Consider the following 16,088-nt stretch of genomic DNA (forward strand, 5'->3'; position numbering starts at 1 on the left):
GAAGGAATATCTGATGCATGGGTTCATGAAGGAGAAATACATATGGTAATGTCTGGTATAAGAAGGGAGTGCCTGCAGTAGTATGAAGGATAGGGTGATGGAAAGGATAACAGCAAAGAGAACAGAATTTGTCCAGGAAAGAGGCTTAGGGGGAGGACAGAAGTTAAGTGGAAGAAAACTCAGGTCCTAAAGTGGGAACTTGGGGGGCTGTCCTCCCCAGTCTTCTGTTATCACCAAGTTTGTTTCCCTTCTTCTCTTAGCTCTTTTTTTTTTTGGCTCAAAATAAGCAGAAAGGTAGAAGTCTCTAGCAGTCTGAAATGCTGTATGAAAGACATACAGCCCACTGTGTAATAGTCCAGTATCAACCAATAGTATGGTTGGTAATGTCTTGGCAATGCAGTTGCAGAAAGAATGATCTACTTAGGTGAATTTGTGGTTTGTGAAACTTAGCAGTGCTACAGCTGTATGTAGTCAAAGTTCCATCCAGGTTCAGTCAGTATGAGTGAGGCCTGAAACCACTGCAACTAGCAGTAAGTCCTGGGGAATGTGTAGGAGATGGGGAGACATTTCAAACTGGTAAATGACGAAAGTGAAAACATAGTAACTTGCATGATGGAATATAAACAGTCTGTGCTGTGTGCAAATGGCTGGTGAGGACAACTGCAGAAGAAAGGTAGGTTACACCTAGCAGGTGTTAGTTAACTTGTGTATAAGGAAGAGAGAATAATTTTCTGGCACATTCAGATCTTGAGAAGAAGGGGCCTTCTGCCCATCTGATGGAAGGAAAAACTGATGGAGCCTGAAGGACAGGAACATAACATTGGAAAGCAACGACAAAGGCAGAAAGCTGGGTGGTTAAGGACTGAGTGCACTTGGAAAACTGACTATGAGAAATGTTAGGGAGAAAGAGATGTGGGAGGAAAAGCAAGAAGTAGGGGACAGGTTCCTCTAGGATTGAGTGTGGGACAGCAGTGCAAGTGAAGGGCAGTGAGAGTTTGAGGAAAAGATGGAAAAGTGAAGTAGCAAGGAATCTGGTATCAGTGGTGGCAAGGATATTGTCAGAAATGGCATTCACACAGGAAATACATGTGGGCGCTTTAAGGAAGAGCTCCACGGTTAAAATCGTAAAGTGCTGCTGAGGTTTCTTAATGATGACTTTCACCAAAGTTCACTGAATTAGTGATTCTTTTAGAGTGCCTCAGTGCCTCCTAGATTATATAGGTCTGAGAAGTCTAGATGCTTTCTTCTCCATTTGGCTAAATTTTCCATACTTCAAACATGCAGTGCTGTCAGGAAAAAGGTAAGTGGTTGACAAGGGGTATGCTATCAGAGAAATCATCACATGCCTTGTGACTGATAACTGGTCAGTTGACAGGCTGCCAGCTACTGGGTCTGTTGCCAAGGAAGACAATTGTATACATTTTTGTCACTTGTTGTTGGTATAATTGCTTCTAAAGGTGTTCAGTAAAATACCATTTGTCCACATAGACTACCTTGCATCTAAACAAAAATCTTTGCTTTAGTATCAACCTTTGCTTTGAAGTTAAATGATTTCTATGAGATGATAAGATTTGTAATTTAACAGGGGACAGCAGTTCACAGTGACACAGCACACTTTTACTTACCTAAAATGTTGAACTGTGCTACTCTAGGACCAGGAAACATTCACTGAAAATACTTGCCTGACTGTTAATCCAAGAGCTCTTGTGTATATTTTCAAAAGGGACTGGAATGTGTAACAAGAGAGGAAAAAGGAATAAGGGAAAGAGTAAGCTAGTGAGCTCAGGGCAAATCATGGCTACTACCTCCCTGTCTAGAAAACTGGAAATTAAGATCTGAAGGCCACCTATTGACTTACTCAAGGCCTGTGGTTAAAGTGTAGACTTGCAATGTTTTTGCTGGCTGTGGAACAAAAATTGGTTTCTGTGGGTTGGCTGGGCCTGCCTAAAAACTGGGCTTCTGCTTTAGCTCTGCCATGAGCTAAAGCAGAAGAAGCCCTAATTGTTGGCAGCAGCTTGGAGCAAGAAGGGATGGGGTTTGGGGAAAAATGGAGCCACACAAAGGCCAAGCGAGATAAGGGGCAGCCTGTGCCTTTGACGTGAAAGGGAAGGAAGAGGCAGAGGTGTGGCCAAAAAGGTAATGTGAGGCTCCAGTGTGCATTTCAAACAGTTGCTTGGGACTGGAGTCAAAAGCCCAAGGGAAATGCTACAAGAAACAGAACTAAAAATGCTTTTTGCATGGTGATTTCCAGTATAAGTAAGTGGAAGATCTCTTCCACAAAGACTGGTTTGCCATTATCCACAGCTTGTAGCACTCAAACCAGTTAAACACAAATGTGAAAATAAAAAATGGTTTCTGTACTCTGCCTACATAGCGCATTTTGTGGTGTGCATATAAAACTAAGCCGTACGAACAAAAGCTCGTGCAAGCTAAATCCCATTTTAATATCAGAAACCAAGAAATATTTGTTGCATAATCCAAAACACTCTCTAGTAATGACATAATAGAGAAATAATTCATTTATAGTGAAAGTAGTCCAAAGTTCTAGATCACCATACCTTAACCAGCTTAAAATCAGTTGAATTTTTTTCCCTTGGGCTACACTCACTTTGTATCATGTCACCCTCCTTCAAGAACTCCTTTCTCTCTTGTTAGCGGGAGATTTCTGCTGAAATGTCTGTTGAAAATATTTAGCTTTGTTCCTTCAGCAAATGTCTTTTTGTCCTGCAGACATCATGGTCACAGTACACACTGAAACATGTAAATCTCCTCTAAGCTAATAAATTAAATTGAAGATTTTTTTTTTTTTTAAATGCTGGATTGCATGTCTAAAAACCAACTAAAACATCTTCAAGTGCCTCACATTATCTACAGCTCTTCTGGATGTCGTTAACATTCACATAAGTGGCATGCTGAAAATCAGAGTTTGTTCCAGGCAGTTCTCTGGCTCTGTTACTGGCTTTTTTTTTTTTTTTTTTTTTAATTTAAAGCACTTTCAGCAATGGTATTATGCTCTTCTCTTCCCCCACGGAGAGGGAAAAAAAAAAGAAATAATATTACATATACAGCATGTAAAAATTCATACATCAATCAATCAGATGGCTATGTAAACTACTGAAGGCTGCCAGAAAAGCTAGAAATCAGTGTTAACCTCCATCTCGCCATGCTCTCGTATATATCCAGGAAAGTAACCACAAGTGCTGAAGAAGGCTTAATTTCAGGCAAGGACAGCTCAGCCTTACTCCCAGCAGGACAAAGCAGGTCCTAAATGTTCCAGGACTTCAGGGCCTGTGGCTCTGGGCAACTCCTGCCCATGAACAAGAGGCCCCACTGGTCCTTCGTGGCTCTACCTGGTTATGACACCCTTAACTGCAGTGCGACTTCGCCAGCTCACCATACCTGAGGATTTTGTTTCGTCACCCTCAGGAGTAATTGCCAATTTACACTAGGGTGAGTATAGAATTACGTGAGTACTACTAATGGATCAACTAAAAACTGAACCTTACTTCTTACTTCTGAACTGGCATCCTGATGTCTTGAAGTAGAACACTAGTGTTGAAAGCTGTTTTACACAATTTTTTTGTGTCAGTATGGCTTAGCAAGCCCTGGAGCAGCAGTTAGCCATACTTCACAGCAATGCAAAAAGCAGTCTGATAGCAGCTGTTTATCTATTTTATTCTGTGTAACTCCTAACAAATTAAAAACAAATGCTACCTTAAGTCCTGTGAGAATTTTTTTTATAACCTAGAGAACAACATCTGATCTTTATACATTTTTTTAAAGTAATTTAGCCATATGTAATTTGTCATTAATGCACACTTAAGGACAACTTACCTTTTACAAATGTACAGCTCCATTTTAATAAATATCAGAATAAAAAAATGGCAGAAACCTGTGATTGTTATTAATTTTCATAATGGAGCAATGTTGATCAGCAGTTTTTGAAATAATTTGTTGTATAAAATTACTGCAAATTGTCCACCAGAGAGAGCTGTTGCAAAATTTTTTTTTTCCAACAGCTGTTGAGAATGATTCTTTCATTAACTTATAACCAAAATTATTAAATTCACCTTGACAGGTGCAGATGAATTATGTAGTTTATTCCATTGGCCAAAGAAAAGCGTAAGCAGTAGTATCATTAGAGGGCAAACAAGAGATACCTAACAAAGCATTTCTGTTCATTTCTTAAATATTTGTATGCTGATTAAATAAAAAAAACCCAAACCAAACCAAACCAAAAAAACCCCAAACCTGAAACTGTTTCTCTTTAGGCTATCAGGCTATGAGGAATGGAAGAAATGCTTGAAATTTCAGAGAGCATCTTCAGAGGCTCTGCAGGTCTGGCGGAGGATGTGCAGCACTAATTCTGGCTCTGTTAGATGAGAGAGCAAGGTCTAGTGACTGCATAGTAGAAATAAGATGCACAATGCGCTGGCAGCCATGATGTAACGTAGAAACCTGTTTTACTTCATTGCAAACAAATGGACAATATATATTGTACAATATATAATAAAAATACAGCCGATACAAGTGCCACTAATTAACAAAAAACCTAATGTTAAGACTTAAAAATGCTCATTTTTGTAATATATACACTGCAGTAATAAGCCACAATAAATACATCAAATTCCATATCATTCATAATAAATACCGAAAATATAAATACAGAAGAATACAGTTAATTTGAATAAATTATTACAACATAAGGTCTAAGTTAAGTTCTGTTGAATATTATTGTAGCTTATCTTACCCTTTGGCATCTTTGATGTTACAACTTTTTTAAAAAAAAAAGAAAGGAAATTAAGGAAACGTGTAGTTCATGAAGCTTAAAATTATTTCCATGTACAGATTTTAAGATGAACTTTCCCTTTGCTTCTTCGAACAGTTTAAAAGCAGCAGTCCAATTAAATATGTTGCTTTACTGTTGAGATCTCCATAATTTTAGTATGCAAGATCATCTGTAATGGAAAATTTTAAGTACTTAATTATTTTTCTCAAAAATTAGTACAGTTAGAATTAATGTACAAATTTTAAACAAATGGCTGCAATTACACCACAATTTTACTAGTCCCATTTGAATCAATTACATGTCTGAAAGACCATCAAGTTAAGTGCTTTTGAATCCATGTCGTGGTGTATTATTTACCACTTGCCAACAAAAACTTCAAAAGCAATTTTATATTCTTATGGGGAAATCTATATACAGAGAGAGATGAACCTCCTAAAAGACAGGGCTGGACTAGACAGTGTAAATGTTATGTAGTTTGTATTTGTTAAAACAATGAAAACACTTTCAACATTAAAAAAAAAATGTAGTAAGTGTTGGTTTTGTTTGTGTTTTTTACAAAATTGCTATCTATTAGCTGGAGATGGAAACAAATCAAAATAACCAATTGTCATGTTTTATGTTAACAGGTATTAATCAGTACATTTGTATTAATAATTTTATTTGTAAAAGGTTATTACACCAGAATGCAGTTTAACTTAAAAGATCGACTTTACTAAGACAATATTACAGGCTGAGGCTCTTAGGAACGGATTTGTAATCTACAGATTTTTGACTATTTTTGCACTGTTAAATGTCTAGCGCTTATTTTACATCAAACACTTTTTTAACATGTTTCACAAACTACACTTCAGACGTATTTCCATAGAAGTGCCTACAATCAGTCAATTAAAAGAAGAACCCAGTAGGTAAGCATTGTTTACATGGGCATTACATTACATTGAACTGAAGTGGTGGTATTTGTGTGAAATGAGTTGAAAAAACAGCATGCTTGCTTCTGGTTTTGTTTTAAGAGAACCAGCTGCCAGCGCACATAATGACACCATCTTTTCAAGAAGCTGAAAACTTGGGCTTAATCCATATATCGGAGACTCACAAATGGATGGCTGGTTCTTTACAGTCATCCCTCAGTACCCCAGCAAGGCTGACCTTCACCCATCATCCAACCCAAAATTTCGTTCTTAAGAACATCTTTAAATGGAGAAACCTAAAAGAATTAGTTGCCATAATGTACTAACTCTCATTTGAAACCCCCAAGCTAAAACGCTAATAAAAAGGATTTCTTCTTTGCTTTTATTGTCTCTTGTTATCTGAGAAACAGGTTACATTAGAACCTGTGCCTGGGAGCAGTTAACTAAGATGATATTGAACATGACTTCGCAGTTGATGTAGGCAAAGAAAAGACATGGTAGCAACGCTTCTAGGTGTTGCTTTGTGTTGCAGTTTTTACCCCATGGTTTTGGATAAGTCAAGTCTTTTATTTAATGGCTGCCTGTATACAACTGGTACGGACAAAACGACATTTCCTGTTTGCACTGAGTTCATGTTTGTTTTAAAATACGTTAAATAACAATTAATATTATGATCTAACATGGCCAAGCTTGTACTGAACATGCATATACTTTTCCATTCTTGCTCTGGGGATATCTTAATTTCAATTTTTCCTTCCTTTTTCCATATATAGTGTTTTCTTTTGCCTTTCAGAAGAAAAAATTGTCCTCATCAATCTACCTCTTGCCTTCATCCTTCTTTTCCTCTAAATTGCCCTTTCCACCTTTCCCTCACTCACTCCAGAGTGTATCCACCCATGCCTCAAGGCAAAGGATTATCTTGACCCTTGTGTTAGAACAGTGGTGTTTATTTGTATCTTCCACCATATTTCCTGTCCATTGAGAAAAGTTAATCCAGTCTTCACGGCTTGTTGGAAAGTGCACAGTTAGAGAAGAACATACATGCGAGGCAAACTTCTTTTGGGTTGGTTCTATTTGACATTTATTCATAAAATACCTACGTAAAACTAAAGTGTCATTGCTAAGATGCAAATTAAGATAATTGAACAAATAAATGAAGTTTGCCTTCTGACTTTTTTTTTTCTTGTCCGTCCCCCGTCGTTCCCCGCCCCCCCAGTCTTGGATGAAGGACTATAGCCTTCTCAATTGAGAAGTAGCAATACAGAGCATCATGAATACGGTTCTCCAGACAGTGGGACCTTCTGTGTAGAGGGTATCCTCCTAACCATAAAGACTATACAGCAGTAGAGCAATACACATTTAAATTTTTCCTTTTTAAGATCTAATTCACTTCTATCTTATAAAAGGGTGGGTTTAATTTATTATTTATTACTTATAATAGAAAAAAAGGAAAAAAAAATCATAACAGTAGTTTGAAGGAAACTTTTTGTTCCTCTAGGTGATGGTTTTCTGCTTTCCCTGATCTTGGATTTTCATCTCGTACTGGGCTGTGCTGTATCAAGAATGACACTCTTCCCCTGGATCTGCATGCCTCAGGAGACAAGGAGGATCCCCTACCACATCTCTGCAGCCTGTAGGGTAGGTTTCCATCCTGTTTGTTTTTGTGTATGAAAAGGGAGAGTCTATAGACCCCCACTGGGATCGCTCCCTCATGCCTCTCATATTCAGAGCCAATGGGGGACTGTTTTTCACCACAGCTCCAATCCAGCTACATGCTAATGTTAACTGAAAAATAAAATTAACTCTTTTAGCACAACAAAGGATAGATAGCACAGAGGACACTAGAGTTGCCCTCGTGCTCGATCTTAATGAAAAACCTTACTGTACGACAGACCTTTCCCAGACACTAAGACGAAGGGAGGAAGGAACTAAAAAGAAAAGACTAAGGATGCAAAACAGATGTTTCATGAATTGGATGTTCTTATAAAAAGTAAAAATCTTGGTATCAGCCATTAGGGTAGCAGAAAGTTCTCAAGGATGTTATAACTTTCCTCCTTAAGTGAAAACAGTACACTGGCACATTTATTAGCAACAAAATTAAAAGCTGCCTCTGATTTAGGAGTGGGAAGCGACAGTGAACAGGAAGCACTTATGAAGAACTCGAGCGTGTGTTCACTCAGACATCTTTACAACTAAACCGCACTTGTTCATCACTTCACAATGTTCGTGCTTTGGATTTCATACTTCTTGGAGAAAATGGACAATTAATAATTTGCACATGGGGAGCGATTACAGAGAACAGCAAAATTAAGGAACATTTCTAAAAAATTTGGAAACATTGAAAAGGAAAATGCTGAGATTTCTCATACCAAGGAACATGTTAATGAACTAGACTCTGTTTTGAAAATAACAGTAGCTTTATACCATTTTAAAAAAATAGTAATCAGATTTAGTATTTTAGAAATAAATTCTATAGAATATATTCTCTGAGTTAATTCTAGTTTTTCTAAGTATTTTACATCAAATGTTCTGCAACCATACTGAAGTAGATGATAGAATTACTCTTTAGCCCCAGTGGGGAAGTGTAACACCCCTAAACACTAAGGATTTCCCATATCCTCCTTTTCTGTCCCTGTTCCTGACTGCTTCAAGAAATTAAACAACTGGCACAATGAACATGAGTTTATACAACTCATGAGCTGTAACACAGGAGTTTCTTATTTAGCAAATGCCTTTTAAAACAATATCATGGGTCTCTCTTGCTTTAGCTCTGAGTAGGGGCACCTGCTTCGCTACAGGAGCAGCCTAGACAAGGAGTTTCAACTGAGAGAATTCAGCTGGCAAAAGAAGACAATGTGCAGGGGAGTAAAGACTGCCTGTTGCTGCCAAGTATGGTGCTGCAGGCAAACTACAATCCTGCTGCTCAAATGTTAAGCACTCAACAAGTAAATGTTGTGTATTCAACACAGCTTTTATTCTAATTTTCACTGCGAAATTTATTGTTGAACTTTTGCTCATTAATCCAGTCCATGGAAAGGATAGCTTGCTTTTGCCATGTTTCACGTTAGTGATAAAATTTCTGTTCACTTCTGAGCTGGATTGGACTTTACTGGGCAAGTGACTGACTTTGCAGTACAAAAATTTTAGTTACGATGCCAAAACAAGAGGAACAATAAGGTATTTTGCCTGTTCTGTAGAATTATTTTTTTATCACAATATCTCCAAGTACCTTACAAACCAGAGCATAGAGAATGGAAGTGACACAGCGGGACAAAGGCAAAGCCAAGAGAACCCAGGTCTCCTCTGTCTGAGCCCAATACTCTCTATCCAGTATATCACATTTCTATCAGAGAGTCAAGAACATCTGAAATATTAAAAAATATAATCCATGTTCTGTTTTGCATACCAATGTATGTATACAATCTTTGACAAACTAGCTGTGTTTCGTGAAGACAGATACCCTCCTGATTGTGAGGCAGGGAATGCTACATGGTCAGTTTGTTAGCACGTTTACTGAAATACAACACCCAGACAAGATTAGAAACTGGATCCGGATCAATTAGCAATCCAGTGAGTAACACCACCATGAATACTAGATGGTATTAGCATCAGTTAACAGAGCAGTGAGCAGGCTGAACCATATTCATAGCAAGTGATGATTACTATAACAGCATAATCCGTGGCCTCAAAATAAATGTATGTCAACTCAAACTATGATTCACTAGAAGGAACTTATGTAAATGAAAAATAGTAAAACTTTACAAATCTAGAACTTTCTGATCTAAATGGCATACAGCTCATCAAAGAATTTTTTTTTTTTTTTAGAAAGGAAAGAAATATCAGAAACTTTTACTGTGGTCAGTACTGTGCTTTTAATTTTTTAAAGGACATTCCAGTGGACATGAGTTATAGCTCTTAGGAAACAATTGCAATTGCTGCAATTTTGCCAGAAAAGTTCTAATTTTATGTCTAAGTCAGTTAAAGCTTATATATAAACTTTAACAATGCATTTTTTCCAAGAGAGGCAAAGTTCACGTTACAGGAAAAAAGGCATCCAGTCTTAGGTGCTGTTCCAGTGATCTTCTGTGTGAAAATTCTGTTTTATTTTAACAGAGGGAAATGTTTTTGTTATGACTCATTTTTCTGAACTATGTAGTGTAATTGTAAACTATCTACCAATTGATTACCTGGCTTCTTAGGAGTGATTATCAGTAGCCAGATACCTTGGGAAATAAAGCTGATACAACTATCAGTAAAGTAAACATTTCCACAAATAATAGACTGTGTCGATACAGAAGCAAATACTGCTCTTTATCATTTAGTAACAGAACACTTTTATCACACAGAAATAAGCTTACCCAAAATTAAAGGACTCGTTATCAACAGGAATATTAACCAACTGGGAAATGGGGCATATCATATATTATTATATACTAGCCTGAAAAATAACATTAAAACATTTTCCGCCCCATGATTTAAGTTTATTTTTCCTTATATGAGTACTTTTTTCTTCTAAACAAAACATGAAAGTCAAGGGGTGGGAACCTTGACTCTCTCCTGATTTCTACAGCCTACTGCAGATTTCACAGTTAAATTAGCCTACCTGTTTTGGTCAGAGCTGTGACTATTTTTTTTCCCACTGTAGTCAACTTATACAAGCTAGAAAGGGCTTTCGCTTTGTTATTTGCTGGCATGCAATTGTTTGGGGAACAGGTTTAGCCTATATTGAAAAAAGAGGTTTCTGGGTTTTTTCCCTCAGTATGAGTTTCTCTCTGTTAGAAGGCCTGTGGATGATATCAGTATCGCTACCAGGAAATGTCCGTGAATTATAAACAGACTTGACTTTGTAACTTGTTGCAAGAACTAAACAAGATTTGTTTACTTTGTATCCTGAGATCAAATCTTGATCACAAAATATCAGATCGGATCAAAAGAAAGGTATGACTGACTATGTTATCACCAGGGAGTTAAGAATATTTTTTTCAACGCAAATCTTTATTTTGCGCATTTTACTTTTTGACTTCCAGGAATTAGCTGCTTTAAGCAAGGGAAAATACTGTTGCGCCAAGTTCTTTATCTAGTCACTGCCTTCTCTACTCTACCTAGTACAAGCTACTGGTTGTTATCCTATGCTGCAAGCTGTAGAGAACTTGGCTGTATTCACCCCCGATGCCCCAGTGGCTTGGAATGTATACATCTAAGTACTCAGAAGTTTATACAGATGCTAACATTAAGGAGGCCTGGGGTCTGAAGCCTGTGCCAATGGAAATATTAAATATCCATTATCTCAGTATTTTAAAGCTAGCTGAGATGTATTTTATAAAGTTAATCACTTACTGTGCTTGCTAATGTTATTAATTATATTTTTCATGTGAAAGCACAGGGGCTAAGAAAATAATTGCTTATTGCTCAGTAAGGGGGTGAACAATGAAACAAACTATTTCTTTTAACTTTCCCCTGAGAGAAATACCCTGGTGAAGTGTGCATGATTCTCCAGTAGCCAACACACTCTGAGGTTAAAAAGCTGCTACTGATTCACAGCTGCTGTCCCAGCTCAAGTAGAAAGGATTTGTGCTTTTGGTGCTGGTGTTGAGCAAGGGTGTCAAATTTAAGCCTGCCGTTAACGCAAGATGCCTATATTCACAGAGACTTGTTACATTTGCCCACAGAATACCTTGAACAGAATAATAGTATCCTTAGATGCAGAACTTTTTTATGAATTAACATGTTTATCTTTAAAAATAAAGATGGGTATTTGCTATATAGAACTGAAGAATACATGCGCTTACCTGGCTACTCAGCCTTTAGAGAAAGAGACTAGAGTGTTCTGTGACTAAGGGGAACAGAGGCTAAGGAGCCACTGAGCCAGATAACCAACATGACTGCCCTCTCCCAGGAGATGGAATACGATGCAAGTGTGGAATCCAGTCCCTAGAGAACTAAGACTTTTCAACGCAATTCATATAAAACATGTAGGACTTCTTGTGGAAACAAGTAAATAAAAAACCTTTCCAGCTACTACATGGAGTAAAAATATTTTGCTAATTTAGCATAAAAATGAGAAATCACTTTGCCCAGATTTCATATAAAAACAATTAAGTCAGCTTATTTTTTTAAAAAGCATATTTTAAATCTGGCAGTTTTTCTACTGGAGTACTGTACATGATGTTGGAAAGAGCTTCTAACCAGAAGAGTCACTGTTACAGAGCTAAAATTTACACTGTGTTTACATGCATACTGTTAACCATCTAGATTTGACACAGATAAAAACTAAGATGCTGATCCCTATTTTGACAAACAAGACAGGTCTACGCTTCAACCCACTTGATGTATAATAAATAAAATTTCAGGATTAGAAGAACAAAAATGTTAAAATAGATTTTGAAATCAAAATAAGGCAGTGTAGAATTATCAGTGTAGAGAAAAGCAGGTTCCTATACCTCCTTTTCGAGAAGAAAGCAAGGTTGGTTAATAAATTAAAGGTTGAGATACAGCAGGTATTTTAATTCCCATTTCATTTAAAAACAAACGGAGTCCAGGGTAACAGATATCCATGAGATGCATGTGCTATTTTGCTTGCAAACTTTAGCAGACATAAAATTTCTGAAGCTATGCTTCCTCACTGAGTCTACTGGTTCCTAATTAGACCAAATGACTCTGTAAATCTGAGATATGATTAGAAGTCCACAAACGCCAGTCTCATATTTCATAAAAACTGCTGAATATTTAGGAAACCTAGATACTTCCACATTTTTTCCCATGCTTCATTTAAACTTTGATCAGCAAGACTCTGCTTTTGTAAATTACCTACTGACATATTCATAAACTGGCTTGGGAAAAATGTACGGGTTTTGTTACAATGAGTTTTAAGATCTTACATACACCTCAGAGTCTGGAGCTATGGCATTTGTCCAAAATAGTTCACAGTTCCCGCAGTTAATACAGTACTGCAAAATGGCACTAAAGTGCATAAGTATCTGAATGTTTGTTGGGCTAAAAGGTGCTGTGCAAGCTTAAGCTACTGCTTTGCCATTATATACAAGATCATTTTTCTTTGGGGAGGGGGTACTAGTTCTGGAATGCCACTGGCTTTCATTTTAACAGAGGATTGTCTACCTTCACCTTTCTAGAAGATGTAAATGCCCCCTTTCTGACTCTTCTGTTTGTCAAGAACAGTAAAAGAGAAAATAGTACACTCTAAAAATGCGTTTCAAGATAATTTACCAGAAATGGTATTTAAAAAAAAAAATTAAAAATAAAAAAAAAAGGAAGAATACGTGGTACTCCAGATGAAAAGTGGACATGCTCTTTGTAACTAGCTATGGATCTTCTGCTCAAATGAACATGCTGTTCATGTTTACCAAAACATGAGCACTAAACTACCATAAATAAAATACATACAGTACAGAACAATTAAAACTTTTTTGTACAGTAGTTACTTTTACATTAAACTTACCATCTTCTCAGATATGTTGAAAATTAGGACTCTAAACATGATTATTTCAAAGTATCATTTTTAACAATCTTGCACAGGCCCGACAATCAAAAACACGAAGCTTTGATTCAGATAGCTTGGCAGGTTTCACATACGTGGATAGGTAGGCTACTTTGAAATATGTTGGGTGTGTATTTTACTTACGCGTTTTATTTTTATCAAAAGAGAGTTTGATTATTTTTATTTAAATCTTTACATGAACTGTTTTTGTGCAATACCGCTGCCAGTGTAGCTTGAGAAAACAAAATGTGTCTGGAACATTGACTATAGTCCAAGTGTCGACCACCTCTTAAAAAAGTAAGATTCTAGGAAATCCAATGTGAGTGCATTTTAATACAGGAAGTCAGTCCTAGAATAACTTTCCTATTAAACAGGTACCGTTTCTACCACTGGTGATTTGATGCACTCTTCGTGCAGTCTGCTCTTTTCTGGGAGGTTTAGTGAATTCTCAGCAGGGTGCTCTTGTACGCGACTGTCGCCATTCAAAGCTGAAACAAAGCCATCTTGAGAAGGACCTTTCAAGTATGAGTGAAATTCCACTTGAGGGTGACTTGGCCTATGCTCAGTGTATAAACTGTTACATGGAGCACTGCTATCACCTTCAGAAGATGAGCAGCAAACAATCACTGAGGGGTTTGCAGAAGGGTAATGAGGGCTGCTAAAAGTTTCCTCTGATTGCCGTGCGTAGTCAACAAACTGTTCTGAAGTCATGTTGTAAGGCACCAGAGAAAGACTGCCGTTCTTGACAGCATCCCTTTCTGAGTAAGTCTCACCGATCTGGTTAGCAGTGCCAGCAACATGGTTCTCTATTTGGTAATACAGATTTGAAGAGTTAGTATAGTATGAGGCATTTTTAGAGTGGTTTTCATGCACAGCGGTTCCATCAGAGTAGCAAAGGACAGAAGGAAGAGGCACCATATCAGCATGGGAGCCCATGCTTTCTACAAAATCATCTGCTTTTTCTTCCTCCTCATCTTCCTCCTCATCTTCCTCTTCCTCTTCATCATCATCTGATTCACTAGGGGCTAAACTCTGTGTGCTAGAATCTGTAACTCCACTACAAAAGCTACTCCCATCTTCCTCTTCCTCCTCTTCCCCTGGGCAGTCCAAGTCCTCGGCTGACTGAGAATGCATAACCGCAGCCGGAGGTTCAGTTTCAATCTCAAAATTTTCTGCAATTGAATATTCAACCGGATGGGGTCCTGGACTCATAGAACTAGTGTGTGCACTTAGCTCACTGTGGCAGCCATTTAGTGCTGGAACTTGCTGCTCTCTGTTTTTCTCCAATTCAAGTTTCATTATTGTGTGCAAAAAGTGAGTCCGTACACGGATAGGATTAAATTCAATTCTACCTGCTGTATTGCTACACCCTTCTTTAGTGCAACCGCATGGAAAAGACATACGATCCACCTTTTAAAAAAAAAGAATACAGATTAACAATATGTAGCATAAGCCTGGTGATATGACAGAACCTAGGCAGCCTAGAGCAATACAATAGCAAAGTGGGATTCATCTTGAGAAGTACCTGTAAGAACAGTGGAAGCTAACAACAGTGGAGAGGGTTAGCCCTGGAATTTAGCGCTACTGATAGGAACAGTAAGGGACCCATACACGCAACAATATTGCAGAGTAGGAAAAATAAGTTTCTGTTCCATAGGTGAAAGCATGCCACAGTGGAACAAAAAATAGGTAGTTTTTCTATTTCTGGATCTGCTACAGCTTTACGGCATGTTGTGTTCAAATCCAGGCAAATGCATTACCAGGAAGAGTCTTAATGTTTGATAAAAATCATGGAAACTAGAAACCTACTGAAAGAGAATGAATTATATGCAAAAACCTTTATAAAGTGGCCAATGCGGACACCTGACCACAGAAAGTAGGAATAAAAACTCAAGTACATTTTAAAAGATATTCCGGTCAACTGCCAATGCAATATTGTAAACTCAACAGACTGTGGGCAGAACTCATATATGTCTAATAATAGCCATCTTAAATTTCTAAAAATGTGACTGAGTCCACAAGTCGGATAGTTCAATTATTAGATAGCTTAAGGTCTATGATTTTCATCTACACTATAATACCTAAACATCGAATATGATGCAGAGGAGAACCATGTAACACAATCATCTTGTTCATCTTCCCCACACGTGAAGATGAAAACAGGAACAGCAAAGGGAATATATTATTTATAATAGCAGAGAAAGTTTAGCTTGGATTTAAGAAATGATGAAAAATGCATTCAGGAAGAAATCAACTCAGCTGTATAACAGCGACTCAGGAGAGTTAGTGGAAACATATTTTAGGGAACATTTTGGGACGTTTACAGCTGTCCATAGGACACTATGTAAATGTACAATAGAAAATACCTTTTCAGTCTGCAGAGGAAAGACTACCTGCTGTTTTAGCAGATGTATTTTTTTATACATGTATTTGCCTACATGCAAATGTATCATGCATGCATTTTAAGCATCATGCATGTTAAATAAAGGACGGTACCACAGAGTTTCATTTACTGTTTCTCACTAAGTTTGAACTGTAATTCACATTTGGACAAAAAGTGAATTGTCTCTAAAATAAAAGGTAATATCCCTTCTGAAATCTGCAGGCTACTGATTCTTCTGTTGTCTGCATCTGCACATTTAGATAAAGGCAGAAGAGGAATATGAAGAGCAGAATATTTGTATAAGAACCAAAAAAAAAAAACCCCAACTAAACAATGTATGTGCCTAAGCCAATCATAAAATAAAGATGTTGAAGAAGATTGTTTGTATTGCACACTATATACTGTTAAATCTGGGCCTTAAAAAAATGGTTTGAGATCCACAAGTGTTACCATTTAATAATTAACTTAATTAATTTCCAGTAGTTATAACTTCAACAACAAAACGTACATGCA

At 37.3% G+C, this 16,088-nt stretch overlaps 1 protein-coding gene across 8 annotated transcripts in view; it reads right to left on the bottom strand.

Annotated features, from left to right (window-relative positions):
- Nucleotides 1-4,441: 4,441 nt before the first annotated feature.
- CSRNP3 (cysteine and serine rich nuclear protein 3) overlaps nt 4,442-16,088 on the bottom strand; it is a 114,598-nt gene continuing 102,951 nt past the window's right edge. For all 8 annotated transcript variants that reach the window (XM_087732528.1, XM_087732527.1, XM_087732526.1 and 5 more), the window contains 2 exons: nt 13,154-14,602; nt 4,442-4,958 (listed from right to left, as the gene is read on the bottom strand). In XM_087732528.1, the coding sequence (XP_087588654.1) occupies nt 13,559-14,602 (1,044 nt within the window). In that variant the 3' untranslated portion in view covers nt 4,442-4,958; nt 13,154-13,558. The remainder of the gene's footprint in view (nt 4,959-13,153; nt 14,603-16,088) is intronic.

This window comes from Nipponia nippon, unplaced genomic scaffold (genome assembly GCF_047370975.1).
Source record: "Nipponia nippon isolate SJK-2023a ecotype South Korea unplaced genomic scaffold, ASM4737097v1 scaffold_5, whole genome shotgun sequence".
Classification (NCBI taxonomy): Eukaryota; Metazoa; Chordata; class Aves; order Pelecaniformes; family Threskiornithidae; genus Nipponia; species Nipponia nippon.